Source organism: Stylophora pistillata, chromosome 2 (assembly GCF_964205215.1).
Source record: "Stylophora pistillata chromosome 2, jaStyPist1.2, whole genome shotgun sequence".
Classification (NCBI taxonomy): Eukaryota; Metazoa; Cnidaria; class Anthozoa; order Scleractinia; family Pocilloporidae; genus Stylophora; species Stylophora pistillata.
In genome coordinates, this window is record NC_142520.1 from 32,255,246 (window position 1) to 32,269,724 (window position 14,479).

The following is a 14,479-nucleotide window of genomic DNA, read 5'->3' on the forward strand; positions in this document are numbered from 1 at the left end:
GGTTTCTTACAGTCAGAGGTCTTACATTCAGGGGTTCTTACATTCAGGAGTCTTCCATTTAGGGGCTCTTACATTCAGGGGTTCTTTCAATCAGGGGTCTTACATTCAGGGGTTCTTACAGTCAGAGGTCTTACAATCAGGGACCTTTTAGTCAGGGGTTCTTACATTCAGGGGTTCCTACATTCAGGGGTTCTTACCGTCAGGTGTCTTACATTCAGGGGTTCTTACATTCAGGGTTTCTTCCAGCCAGAGGTCTTACATTCAGGGATTCTTACAATCAGGGGTCTTCCCTTTATGGGTTCTTACATTCAGGGGTCTTACATTCGTGGGTTCTTACAATCAGGGGTCTTACATTCAGGGGTTCTTACAGTCCAGGGTCTTACACTAAGGGGTTCCTACTGTCAGGGGTCTTACATTTAGGAGTCTTACATGTAGGGGTTCTTACAATCAGGGGTCCTACATTCAGGGGTTCTTACAATCTGGGGTCTTACATTCAGGGGTTCTTATAATCAGGGGTCTTACATTCAGGGTTTCTTACATTCAGGGGTCCTACAATCAGGGGTTCTTACAATCTGGGGTCTTACATTCAGGGGTTCTTTCAATCAGGGGTCTTACATTCAGGGGTTCTTACAGTCAGTGTCTTACATTCAGGCGTTCTTACAGTCAGGGGTCTTTCAATCAAGTGTTCTTACATTCAGGGGTCTTACATTTACTGGTTCTTACACTCAGGGTTCTTACACTCAGGGGTCTCACATTAAGGGGTTTATATCAGTGTGTTTTATATGAAGGAATGTGCCCAGATGCTGATATCGATCGTTGTTCCTTACGTTCAGGGGTTTCTAACAGTGTGTCCTACACGAGGGTGCTGTGCCCGGATGTTGATATTGTTCCTTGTTTCTTTCTTACATCCATGGGTTTTAATCAATGTGTCTTACATGACCGGCTGTAGCCAGATGTTGCTACTTATCTTAGTATCTTACGGTCAGGGGTCTGTGTTAATCGTAACTCTTTACACACAGGGCGTATTCTGTGCCCAGATGTTGATATTGAACTTAAAATGTCACATCCATGTTAAACCTGTGCGCAGTCGTTTATTGCGATGGTAAAATGTTACATCTAGGGGTCTGCGCGCAGATGTTTGATAGCGATCGTCGATCGTCGATTGTGAAGGTTAGAACTGTACCTGACATCCAGGGGTTTTATATTTGTAACTCTATATTGTCGCTATGTAACGATTACGATTTACATAAGGGGGTTTTGAATAAAATGTCCTGGTAGTTTTATATAAGGGTCTGTTCCCAGCTATTGATAATGATCCGACCTTTGTCTATATCTTTGATGTCACACTATGATTTTACTACTGCTTATTTTTTCCTTGTTTCTAGCTATCGTCCATCTATATGCTGATAGCAAACTTTCCATACAGATATGCGCCCTTATTATCTTATAGAACTTTTGCTCTTTCACACTTTCATTAAAAGTAATAATCTATTACCGGTTAGTGTTAGTCTGGTTGCTTTGTTTTCAGTAATCTTTGGTATTAACTATAAATTTCCTTTTGGCTGAACGGAAACATCGGATCATGTATAGTTTTACCGCCACAGCTATTATGACTAATAATACTACAAGTCCAACCTGCACTACTATTACAGGCAAAAGGACATCAATGACCTGAGTGTCCGAGGGCGTTTTGACATCAGTTAACGTTCAATTACTACAAACAACACTTGCATCTTGATAGTGCGAGCAACCATAAGATGGACAGTGTGGACAGTCCAGCAGAGATTCTTCGTTCCCCTCGCAGTAAACATAGCTTCTTTGGGTAGGACCGGAGCCTCGCCCGTAAGCTGCACCTCGAGGTGCAGAGGTTGCCTTTTTGAAACCGAGCTGACGGCAAACGACCTTTGCATCATTGAGGTCCCAGGAATGGTCACAAACAGTACCCCATCGGCCTCCAATTAAAACCTCAACGCGGCCGTAGTTGTGGGATCCACCGGCTAACCGAATGATGGAAGAACCATGTGTACACTTCACACTGGCGTCTCGTGCATGAGTGCAGTCATGCTTTCCCCATCCTCGATGCCTGCAATCGTGGAGATATTTCTCACTCCCTGAGCAAGCCAAATCGTCAAGCCAGATTGGCCCGCTCCCTTGGCCATGATAAGCGCTCCCATAAGCCTGTAGGGCTTTTTTGAAGCCGAGCTGTCTGCATATCACGTTAGCGTCGGTAAGGTCCCAAGCGTCATCACAGATGGTCCCCCATTTGCCATCGTAGAAAACCTCTACTCTACCAGTTGATGCGCTGGTGCTATTTATACGAACGCTTCCATCAGTAATTGCTGACAAGAAAAACATATCATTAATTTTTGGGGGTGGAAACAGAATGAATAAACTCAGGATGTAACGATAATTTTAAGGTTGTTTTCCTCCCTTTCTACCCTTATTTTTGAAATCATTACTGTTATGGTTTTTTTTTTTTTTAGATCATTCAATATATTTTTACAACTTTTCCTCGAGGGGGCATCATTTCAAATATTCTGCGAACATTCCCCATGGTTATTTTACGCGTAATTAATTTTTCCCTTGAATTTTTTTTTTTTTTTGACAGTTTTGACGGCATTGCGCACGTCGAAAGATAACAAAATTATCTCTGTGGAACCCAGTTCATGAAATCATCGTTTGACAATAAAGTCCTAGTATTGAATTTGGATGTAAAAGAGTGCAGCTGAATAAGGTGACAACGCTTTCCATTCGATTGCCTTAAAAGCGAAGTTTCTGAGAGCACAAAATTTACGATTTACCACCAAGATCCAAAAGTTAAGTATTCTTATTGGTACACATACGTTTTTTTAATCATTAATAGCTATTTTATTTTGTGTGAACACAATATTTCCTGGTTTATGAAACCAGTTCTGTTAGGAGAAAAAATTGTTTGACTTACTGATCATAAAGATATGGAACAAGAAATTAGTTGTGTATGAACAGAAGAGCCTGCCTAACGAGGCGCTTAAGTCTTTCAGAAGGATCACCTTAAAGGTCAATACCATGAGAATGTCTGGTTATCGCGCACAAAATATTATAATGAAGTATTCTTGTGATTAATCTTGATAAAAAAAGCGACGAAATCACTTCCTCGCGCCTGACTTACCTCGGTAACGTGCCCGAAATCCTGCAAATTCTTTAGAAATATCTGACGTAAATCTTACGTAAAGGTTGTTAGACGTGCTCGTCAAAGATTGCCTAGGCAAAGTATCTCCAAACAAAGTACCAATCAAAGGAGAAGAACGCGATACACCATCGTACACAGTGACGATATCGACCTTGTCCTCAGTATTCAAACGGATGAAGACGAGCTCAATATGTCCATTTGAGGTTATATTCCATGTACAGTCCATGTTACTTTTGTAGGTCTCTACGAGACCACGTATGGGGGCATCATTGGATTCGATATACCCGGTTGAGTCTGACTGCCATACGGTCAAATTGGTACAAGAAGATATTACTGTGGCATTCGGTACTGTGGAGTTAATCAAATGATTAAATCAACACGATCATTTCTAAAACTAGCTTGATCAGTGAGTGCACTGTTTAAATTTTTCTATCAGTAAGGGGCATTTCGCCGTTTAAATTAAATTTTTTGGAAACTCATCCACTGACAAATAAAGAGCAAACTGGTCAGTATGAAAAGTGTAAAATAAGTGTCTAAAGAGAACAATAGGTATTACAGGCGTTTTAATTACTTTGCAGAAACTTACCCCCACAAGTTTTCCCTGTTCCCGCTAAGCCAGGCGCACATCTACATCTATAGGTACCAGGAATATTTTCGCAACGAGCTTTGACATGGCATTTGTAGGTCCCCAAGTGGCATTCATCCATATCTGTTTCGCGTAGAAATAATAAGCAAAGCTTTCTAGAATAAAAGTTATTTGTTTTTTATTTATTCCAGAGATCAGTCTTTTAATTTCATACTTATTATCAAATTCTGCAGTTAACCGTCGGGGGATAAGAAGTGTGAATAAAACAAACGTACTCTTACTTTCAAAGTGAAATTCTAAGACAACATATTTTATATATACTTATTACTTAAATTATTCATTTATTAAGTTGTTAAAATTTACAAACCTTCGCAGTCCTTGTTTGCATCCAAACGGAAACCCCTATTACACTTGCAGGTGTACGAGCCCTCATTGTTAATGCAATGGGAATCTAGTGGACAGTGATAATTGTAGTCTGTACACTCATCATAATCTGAAAAAAAAGATTAAACAAAAGAACAAGTACTTAATTATTTAGGTTATTTTGCTAATAATATCCCGCATAACGAAGGAAAATCTAATGTACTCAAAATCTTTATCACAGCTATCCAAAATGAAACAAAGCATCTAGCATAATATTGAAGGTTCCGCATTCAATCTTCATTTGAGCCGCAAGTGCTTTATTCACAGTTATTTAACTAACCTTTCTTGCAGGTAAATCTATGACAATCAGTGCAGTTCACGTCATTCCATTCGTAGTGATGATTTTTGAGGAAGCCAAGGGTATGAACACAATCTTCATTGCCATAGTTGTTTGGTTGGCCCTTTGCCCAGTTCTTGAATTTTAATTGACTCCCATCGCTCCACAAAAACGTCCCCTCAGAGTTTATATCAGTGAGCCCAAGCCAAGAGTGGTCCCCGCCATGTAGACTCTGGACATAAACGTTTTCTTCCTGGCTGTGTATACTTGGAAGGTTCGCTCCCTGAGTGGCACATTTTCCCTGGCTACTACCCCAAGAGTCACACGCAGCTACTTGTCGATAGCAATACCCTCTAAAATAATTCCAATCATCGTCACAAATGCTGTCTGTGAAATAAAAACAATAGGTTCATCCTATGTTCAAACCAGTTTTCCAAAATGCGTTGCCGGTATTTATTCGCTAACAACCGCTACTGTGTCCTATTTTATCATTATTGTCGCCAATTTTTTGTTTACTTATTTTTTTAAACTTTTTATAATTTTATCTTTCAGAAAACCTGAAACTTCAATCATCTCTGATATTTTATCTCACGAGAAGTACAAAGTAGATAGTTTCCTTACCTCCCATCACTGCATATGAGACGTTCAAAGGGTCAAACCGTTGCACATACAGCTCTTTCACACAAATTCGAAATCCAGACGTTGTGATAGACTTGGAGGCAAAAAATGAAACATTTATGTTGACCAATTAATTTGATGGCTAGCCAAGATCAATCTTCTAACGGTTTTTGGCGCTATTCAAGATTCAGAATTAGAAGCGAAAAAGTATACTCAGTAACTGAAACGAACGTAAAATCAACGTTATAAAAACATCACAAACGCTTGGGCAAAGCAGTTTCTGGGAAAGTAAACTACACCGACGCGATAATATCTCCACCCCCCTATTGTGGAAAATAATTATGAGGAAGAAAAGGCAGAGCTTTACATGGTAGTTCAGAAGCAGCCAGCTACCTAAATATTTTGCGGTAAATGTCGTTACCTCGATCCAGCTTACGATTCCATTGCACTCTGCAGCAGCATTCCCTCCACTGGTAGAATGCTTGGGAGTGACCAGCACTGCTGGTGGGTAGGTATAAGCCGGTCGAGAGTAGGTCACATCCTTTTGGGTAGATCAGTTGTTAGTCAATATAACTGGTCAATAAGTGAATCGAGAGATTGACCAGTTATTCGCAAACGCAAAATTCTAGTTCACAAGGAAATAACTGGGATAGCTTTAATTACTTCAAATTGAATGGTATCAAAACAATTAGTCAAAGGCGAGTCTGAATGTCTAAACTAGTCTAATGATTTGGGGCTTTTTACATATATCATGGCCCTTACGTGTACATGGATCATATGCCATGCATATCATAAGAGTGCATCGTTGAATATCGCAGAACTGGCACAGTGCCTCGTCAGGTGAAAATCCCAAGGGGCTTATAAAATATCCAAGACGAAAAACCCCGAGAAAACTCGGAAGTACTGGAGAACTTGAATAATACATGATTGGTTCTACTTTTGCATCCGAAAAGCTCATTGGATGGGACAAATTTTGTAAATAAATCACTGATAAAAAAAACAAACAAACAAACAAACAAAGAAAACAAGATAATAAGAAGAGGGAGAACAAAAAGTGTAACTGCGGTTTACTTTGAAACTTATATAATTTTTTTTCTGTCGGTGCTACATTCATCCAAAAAAACTTCCTAATCACTCTTTTGAGGTACACTACACTAACCTTACAAAAAGCATAGTTAAACTTGATTGATGGTAAACCGGTGTTGGGAAAGCTGACCACACTGCTCTCTTTGAACATTGGTCTCGGTGTTTTGCCAAATGCCAACCAATTCTGAGACAAAGAGATAAATCAGTAAATTGAGAGAAAGGAGAATGATGTTCAGCTGCTGAATCATGGCCAACGTAATTAAGGTTTTCGAATAAGTTAGTCTTAAACTACTGTCCCACTTCTATTAAGGGCATAGTAGGAAGTGTTACTTTCAAAAATTCTTAACTTTAAGTTTTTCTCTGCCAAGTATTAACATATAGAGATCAAGATAATACTTTCAGTCAATAATTGTTAGACATTGAAGTTTTATCCATCGTCACAGATTTTTCTAACCTAAATTCTCCTTGAATTTTCCATCGTAAAGCGCCACGAGCTTACTGATATGATATCCTTTCGTTATTGTTACCATGTTATTTATTATCAGCTAGAGTCAAACTTCAAGGGCACAGCTAAGTTGGAGTTTATAAAACTTACCACTGAAATATCGTCATGAACTCCTGCAAAGTTTTGAAGCTCCCTGAGGCAGATCTTAAAAGAATTTGTAGAAACATCCTCAAGCCACACAGAGGCGGCATCGTGCCTGAGGCTTGATCTGTAATGGACAGCTGTTGCAAAGATCGACGGTGGCTCAGAATACTTTCCCTAAAGTAATGGGAAGGATAAAATTTTGAATGTGAAGGAAGACTAATAGAAACCCTTCCATTCGACCTTTATCGGGCCAATTTCTGTTACTGTAATAAACGGTTTATTAAATTAACAATTGAAACAATGACAAGGTTATTCTTTAGTTAGCGCAGTTTCAACGTCTCGCGATTGAAATCAATAAAAATGTGTCCTCTCCTAGTGTTCATTGAATAAATTGTCCCGAAAGTGCTTTATGTATTTATTTGTTTGTCTTTTGTGAAAAAGGATTATCACACAGACTTTCTGAAGCGGGAGATTTCCGTCTATCAGTAAGACATATAGAGGGCCCCCCTCATGAGACTCTGTATGATATCACTCAAAAAAAAATCACAGATTAGCACATACGTTTGGAAAAGTGACTGTCCTGCAACTAGTTCCAGTCCACCAAGTTAGGAACATTTCTTCTCCTGCTACTCCTCCAGGTGGGGCTCCCTGATAGGCCACCCAGTCAATTGAAGCGAAGCTGTCTGCGGGGTAATCATTCCTTCCAGCTCGAGTGACGCAGGCTGTGAACTGAGTGGTGTTGATGCTCTCGACCCAAGGCGTGGTAGCTTCGTGTACCAAAGTGTCGTCTGAATAATTGAAGTGGTTAACGGTGAGTTGGACGTATATTTTCATATGAGGATAGAAAATAAAGGGTTTAAACTTGATCTCATCGCACTGATCTTCGGCCCACGATGGAGTAGTCTGGAACTCGTGTCTTCCTTTCTGCATTGGGAAACCTACAATTGAATTTTGATGGATCTGCTAAGTTTAAGAAGTGAAGTATATAACAGTAACAGTTTAATTTCCAGTTCTGATACGAACAAGCAAACAAAAACGACATCATAATTAGATAACAAAAAAAAAATGAACAAGCTCAAAAACAATAACAGGAAAACCCCAAATGTTCCGAGATAAAATTTATTTTCCGTACGACTAACTCTCGTGAGGTTCTTCTCGTCTTACCCTTTGTGCCAGTTAAAGACAAAATTGCATTGCACGTGGTAAATCCTGTCTAGTTTGTGGGTCGTTATGAAAGAAACTTCAAATAGATAAGAGTGGTTGAGTACAAAGAAATAGACGTTCCGCAACAGAAGGAAATTGGGAATTAAATAAAGAGCATGTCAGGAAAAAATGCCAGGAAAAACACAGTGAATTTCGGAGGAATTGAACTGCGAATATGTAATGATTATTACCTCTGCAGCTCCCAGGGTGATAGTTCGTGTAATTTCCACGTGTTTCGCAAATTTTTTTTTTGAGGAAACACATGTTCTTGAAAGTTCGACCATTTGAAGCACAGACTTGTTCCTCGTATGATGGGCAGTCATCTTTGCAGATACAAGCAAATCTCCAGGGAGTATACGCGTAGCAGAAGCTTTCGTAGGTGCAGTTAACATCTCTACACGGATCAAGATCTGAAAATAGAGCATAGGGTCAAGTTGATTTATAAATTTTGATGATAATTCAGACATAAAGGGAAAGCAGAGGGCAAAAAGAGGTTTTAGATTAAGACCATGTAGCAAACAAGAAATGAGGATAAAAGCTTGTGAGCAATGCAGTGTAAATCTGTCCATATTTCATGCAGAACAATAATATTTACGGGGTTTAACGAGGCACCTGGTAATATTAGGTATATTGCACCTAGACGAATATTTTGACACAAATTGACGACTGAGAATAAAAATGAAGGCCCCTGCTCCTCACTTTTGATTTGAAAATAATGAATGAATAAATATCGTGCAGAATGTAATTGTTTCAGAAACCGTTTTTCATTATTACCTCCAATGACGAAGTAGTCTATTTCCACATCACTTCTTTGGCGACCATATGCTGTGTGGTCTTTCATACAAATTCGGAAATGAGTCTTAGTCACTTCCTACGACAAAGGAAAATAAAATGATAACAAACCGGTGACTAGATGACCGACTGCATCAATCAAAACTACAGAATAATTTCTGAAAGTCAACAATCATTAGTTGCATTTGAAAGTAAGAGAGAGGAAAAGAACTGTGAGATAGATAGATATATAGATAATTTTATTTCAATTCGAGATGTACAATGAGCCAGCGACTCGTACTAAATACATTCGGACATGTAAAATTCTACGTCTGCAGTTAACTAAAAGTATACCGATACTGTATATTAATATAACGAGAATATAAATTAATTGATATAATATACATCCTAAAAAAGAATACATTATGTGGTAACATGGTTTCTAGTAACTAGTAAAGTATTATTACTCGTGATAAATATACTAAAAATAAATGTTAACATGAAGAACTGGTAATGTAAAAAAAAAAGAAAGTTTGATGAAAGAAAAAAAAAAGAAGGTTTGATGAAAGAAAAAAAAAAAGAAAGTTTGATGAAATGAAAGAAGGGGAAGGTAAAGAAAACAAACAGATAGAAACAACCATTAAAACGAAACAAAAACAAGAGAAGAGTAACGTTAAATGGGCCATTATGACAACGCAAAAGTCTGGTTAATATAAATTTAGTGTAACTTGACATCTTTTTCAATACAAGTTATATTATAGAAATCGTGAACAATAAATCTCGCATCCCTTTAAAATTTGATCTAGACCTGTTTCATATAATTAGTAAATGGAAGACTGATTGATTCAAGCCTTACCTCCATCCAGGTAAGTAAAGGCTCTTTGTGGTCATGATCACAGCCGTCATTCGACTTGTTACCTTTGGCGGCACTGTAAATAGTGGCGAGTACGACGGGTGGTTGAAAGAATGGCTCGTCATATTTGATCGTCTATTAAATTGAAATCAAAGGATGATATGATTATCATCCATCAAATCGAGATTTTTGCAAGCGTCATTACTTTCCAGATGCGACTACTCGCTCTCGAGCCAAATGAAACAAATTTCCTTCCTCTAAAAGGCCAGGCCTAAAAGTAGAAATTTAGTAACCTTGGCTTGGATGATTGCTCTTCGAGATAATATTTCTATAAAACAAACAAACAAAACTTGGAACTGGTTAGGCTAAGATCCTAATAAATTACAACGAATTTTTTTTTACGCTGACATAAGACCATTAACGAAGGACCCTGTTTAAAAACGCTTAAAGCCATAGGCTCGCGACAGTTCATGAACACAATACTTAAATAAGGTAATTACTAAAATACATACCTTGCAGATGGCATACTTGTTTTGGGCTGAGGGTAACTCCTTTCCGGAAAATAGGATTCTCTTTGATTCTTTACCTTTCCACGTTGAAGGATAATTCTCGTATGCCATCCAGTTCTTGAACACGACAAAAATAAAACGAGGAAGAAAAATTGGGCTGAGAAACTTAACAACCTCAGATTAACACTAATTTGTTGAGATGAAAAAATATTTCTAAGCCTTCTAAGTGCATGACCACACAGCCTGGAGATACAGAGGGTAGCACTGGACGTAATTTGAACTTGATATCCTTTATCTGAGTTCGAGAAAATTTAGAACGAGAAACGGACGGAGGAAAAGGAAAAGTCAGTATCAAACTGAAACTTTACGATGAAGAATTACATACACATTGTCACTTAAACAAATCTTTAAAATGCGATCACTTTTGAGCAGTGAAATGGTAAAGGTAAAGTGAACCAACAAATAGAGTAAATAACAAACAACATCATCACCAGGACAGGAGCAAACAAAAAACATAAAAAGGCTATACGACAAAACAACTCCGAAAAATATTACAGGCAAAACGATCACATGGACAGAATAACGGCTCACCACTTTGAGTCCCTCATGAAGTCCATCAAATACCCTTGACTCTTGCAAACAAACTTCAAATTCCCTCGACGAAACACTTTCAATCCAAACCAGCATGGCGTCGTGCTTCCGGTCTTTTTTAGTATGATGAGCGGTGACGTGAACTGTAGGAGTTCCTTTGAAGACCTGAATTTAACAAAAGAAAAAGCATAGTTTTAAATGTTGCAACATAGCTTTAGCCAAGAAAAAAAAGGCCGATGGCTAAAGTGGCTTCTGGATTATCTTTAATGCCAAAAGATCGATGCCAAAACATAGATGCCAGAGAAATTGTTCAGAGTGAGGTAAGTCAAGGATCGTTCAATTGAGGCATTTATGCACGGAGCACTTCTGTTAGGAAAACTGAAAATGCACAAATACCTTTAAAAAATAAGCAACGAGAAAGGTATGGCACAACAGATGGCTCTTTATAAACCGCAGCTTTGATTTAACCGAAACCAAATTCAATCGAGCGCAGGGATCGAGATTTCAACGCAGGGCTCGTTTGAAACATAGCGCCATTAACCACTTGGTCACGCAGCCTCTTAAAAATCAAATAATCTTACATTCTTAAATGTCACCCGGTTGCACTGCGATCCTGTGGTGAATTTACTAAACAATGTTGCCCCATGTTCAGCTCCTGTCTGTGGACCTTGAAATGCAAACCAGTCTATAGTGAAGTTATCTCCCGCACCTCTGCCTCCTTCAACAACACAGGCCTCGAAGCGAACGCTGCTCACTTCTTCTATCCAAACAAAGATAGAATCGTAGACGCTGGACGATCCATTTCCACGGTTTACTGAGGCGAATACGCTCACTGGTGTTCCCTTCTTGAAACTTTTGCTAAATGTAGCTTTCTGGCAAAGATAATCGTCATTCACTTGGCTAAAGTGAATTTTTCCTCTCTCGATGACTGAAACAAATTATATAATTCAGCTAAGTTAACCTCGTGATACTGTCAGCGTATTTATGAAGCATCCCTCAGTCCTCAAATAATCAAAACACAAGAAATTATCGGAAAATACCAATAAAAACTCAAATTAAAACAAGTAAACTGCTAAAGGCGCATAGAAGACGAAGAGGCATGGAAGACAAAGAGTATGGAGGAGTGCGTGACAAGTAGAATGACCTATTCAAATTGCAATTCATTGGCCGACATGGCGACGCGAGTTTGACGAACCAATTAGCCAAAGCGATGAAATAAGACAATAGCAGTCTTGTTTGCTTTCAATGCCCTTAACAACATTGTTTTGTGGTTTCAATGCGGGCGTAACGAAGGAGAGGTCACTTTTGCAGATAAAAATTCAATCTTTTAACAGTTATTGTTATTTCACTGTGTTTTTCTTTTTACATGTCTCTTAATTTTTGAGAGAAAATAATAAACGATGCCCTCAGAGAGGAATGAGTTTGTCGATCATTTTCTAATCCGGTTTTTGTAATGTACTATTCGTCTGCTTGAACTGATTTTCATAAAGTTTTCTATGCTAGGAGACATGATTGATCAATTGGTCTCATTTCGATTTAAAGGTGCATAACATTATTTACATTTAGAAGTCTCTCTAAAACCACATTTCAGAATACAAATGTGTAAAGCTGCAATTCGTTCTTTGTAGCCTTCTCAAGATGCTTCTGACTAACAAACCGATTCTCATCCCTTTTAATTTTCATAATTAAAAATATTATGACTGGGAGTAGCGGTTGTATATTTATTCTTCGAGATACTAGGAGTTTTACGACCATTTAAAAGAGGCGGGTATTTATCCAATGTGTCATAATAATCGAATCACTGAGTAGCTGTATCTGCTTTGTTTGTGCTTGAAGCTATTAACTGCCATGCAAATTTAATCAAACTGAAATATTAGTACTTTCAATTAGTCGGCAAAATGATCTAATCTTCAGAATTAAAAATTAGTATTAAAAGAAAATGAACCAGCTCTATCTGCTCCGACACGACTTTGGCAAATTTCAATCCTTAATACCGCAGAAGTTTTACAAAGTGTAAAACTCGATAAGGAAACATGAATAATAAAATAAATTACAAAAAACTCACTATTTCCTCCGGCACAACTCAGCATAAAGACAGTAACCAGCACCAACGATAGTTGCCCTGCAGACAGCATCATCGCCCCACTGTGTAACTTCGTGTTTGCACCACTCCTTTGGAATGAAAAATTCATTAAAAAAAAAGTGAATTTACGAGTTGGTAAGATGATAGCATGACTCCAATGGCAAGTGCGCACGTAACCTGGGAAGTCTTGGGATCATCCGTTTCAGCACAATATGGACAGATTGCGCTTTGACGGGGTCACCAGAACAATGGTAATTGAAATGGGACAAATCGACTTATTTTGATATCTTATAAAGATCAGAGCGGTATTCTAGGTGAACAAAAAATTCCTGCGAAACACGCAAAAGCCGTCAAGTCTTTCGAGAGGTCTTGAAAATCATCCAACTGAGATTAGCTATTCATTCAATTCACTTAAGGTACAGGGAGACATCTCGTTAGAACTTTTTAAATATTGACTCCTCGTGAAGAAAAAGAAGGAACACTTCATATCTACTGGCTTCAAAAGAAATTTCCCTTTTATTCGCAGTCAACGTGTTTTCAATTAAGGTTTGTTCTGAGACGTAATGTTTAAACCGGATTAATTGTGAATGACTGAGATGCATGCAATTCTCCGGAAGAACATAATCCCACTCTGCAAGAAAATACAACATTAATATTGTTGCACTGTAGGGAATTACAAAAATGAAAGCCAATTCCTTCCACAAAAACGACTTTTCTAAGAGACTTTTGATATTTGTAAAAGGTCTCAGTGTCATATCTTAGTCCCATTTTCCTATCACAGTGTATTGCGTAAGTGTCTCTGCCAAGTCACGCCTGAGAAATGTTTTCAAGTTTAACCCTAATCCGGTATTTTGAAGCATGCGTTAAGTCTTTACAAACCAAAAAAAGGAAAGAGAAAATTATCAAAATGACTGTCGCTCTTCGATGTATGCAATTTAGTTCAGTTGGAATACGGAAAAATCCCCAAATACCGCAGTGTATATTTCTCTTTGCGTGAGCGTTTTATTCTTGTTCGTGACTGAAGCATACTCGGAAAAATAGATGGGGCTCAAACCTTCGTATCTTCCATTATTGAGCTGTAATAAATTCGTAACTGTTAAACTATTCTGGTCGAATGCATATTTGCCGATCTGATACTTCTGTGCGATGGTTCCACGTAGAATAGAAGATGGCACCTTTAGTGTTTATTATGTAAGAAAGGACGGTAAGTGATTGATAACGAGCCGATATATCAGCGCTTAAACGAGATCACATTCTTGATTATAACTTTTTAATTATACCGTGATTTAGACACACGAAGCAATGTAGCATTTTAACGAAGACGCTGATAATTTCAAATTCAACTGCATGAAAAGGTGAAAAGGACACTTGCACTAACTTTGTACTAACGTTTTATTCTAGCTCAATCGAGCACTGTTTTTCAGCTTAACGAAATCCTGCAAACATATTATCCATACATATATATATATATATATATATATATATATATGTATGTATAGATAATGTATGTATGGAGTTTGACTGATGAGTGGATCAACTTTTGTTGGTCTACGGAACAGGCTGTATTAAAATCCATATGTGCGTAACTTGAGTGGTCCATTTGCTACTGCAATCGCTCCTTCATTGTCGAGCACTGTCCTGGATCCTACGTTGCCTATTTGGCTTATATATATATATATATATATATAGATATATGACATGAGTGAGCAATCACGAAACAG

At 38.1% G+C, this 14,479-nt stretch overlaps 1 protein-coding gene across 1 annotated transcript; it reads right to left on the reverse strand.

Annotated features, from left to right (window-relative positions):
* Positions 1-1,073: 1,073 nt before the first annotated feature.
* LOC111341107 (uncharacterized) lies at positions 1,074-12,900 on the reverse strand. Its single transcript, XM_022948061.2, has 17 exons — positions 12,741-12,900; positions 11,257-11,603; positions 10,676-10,840; positions 10,088-10,201; positions 9,579-9,710; positions 8,726-8,822; positions 8,143-8,361; positions 7,310-7,686; positions 6,755-6,922; positions 6,233-6,343; positions 5,495-5,614; positions 5,077-5,167; positions 4,459-4,842; positions 4,123-4,248; positions 3,756-3,878; positions 3,149-3,517; positions 1,074-2,339 (listed from the first exon to the last, which is right to left on the reverse strand). Exons 1-17 carry the CDS (start codon positions 12,865-12,867, stop codon positions 1,708-1,710), a joined length of 3,702 nt encoding a protein of 1,233 aa, XP_022803796.2. The 5' UTR covers positions 12,868-12,900; the 3' UTR covers positions 1,074-1,707.
* Positions 12,901-14,479: the final 1,579 nt, after the last annotated feature.

Coding starts and splice junctions, on each gene's coding strand:
- LOC111341107 (XM_022948061.2), bottom strand. CDS start 12,867: ATGAATTTTTCATTCCAAAGGAGTGGTGCAAACACGAAGTTACACAGT. Junction 8,823..9,578: donor CTTTACTTACCTGGATGGAG/GTAAGGCTTGAA, acceptor CCTTTGTCGTAG/GAAGTGACTAAGACTCATTT. Junction 6,923..7,309: donor GGACAGTCACTTTTCCAAAC/GTATGTGCTAAT, acceptor CCATTACTTTAG/GGAAAGTATTCTGAGCCACC.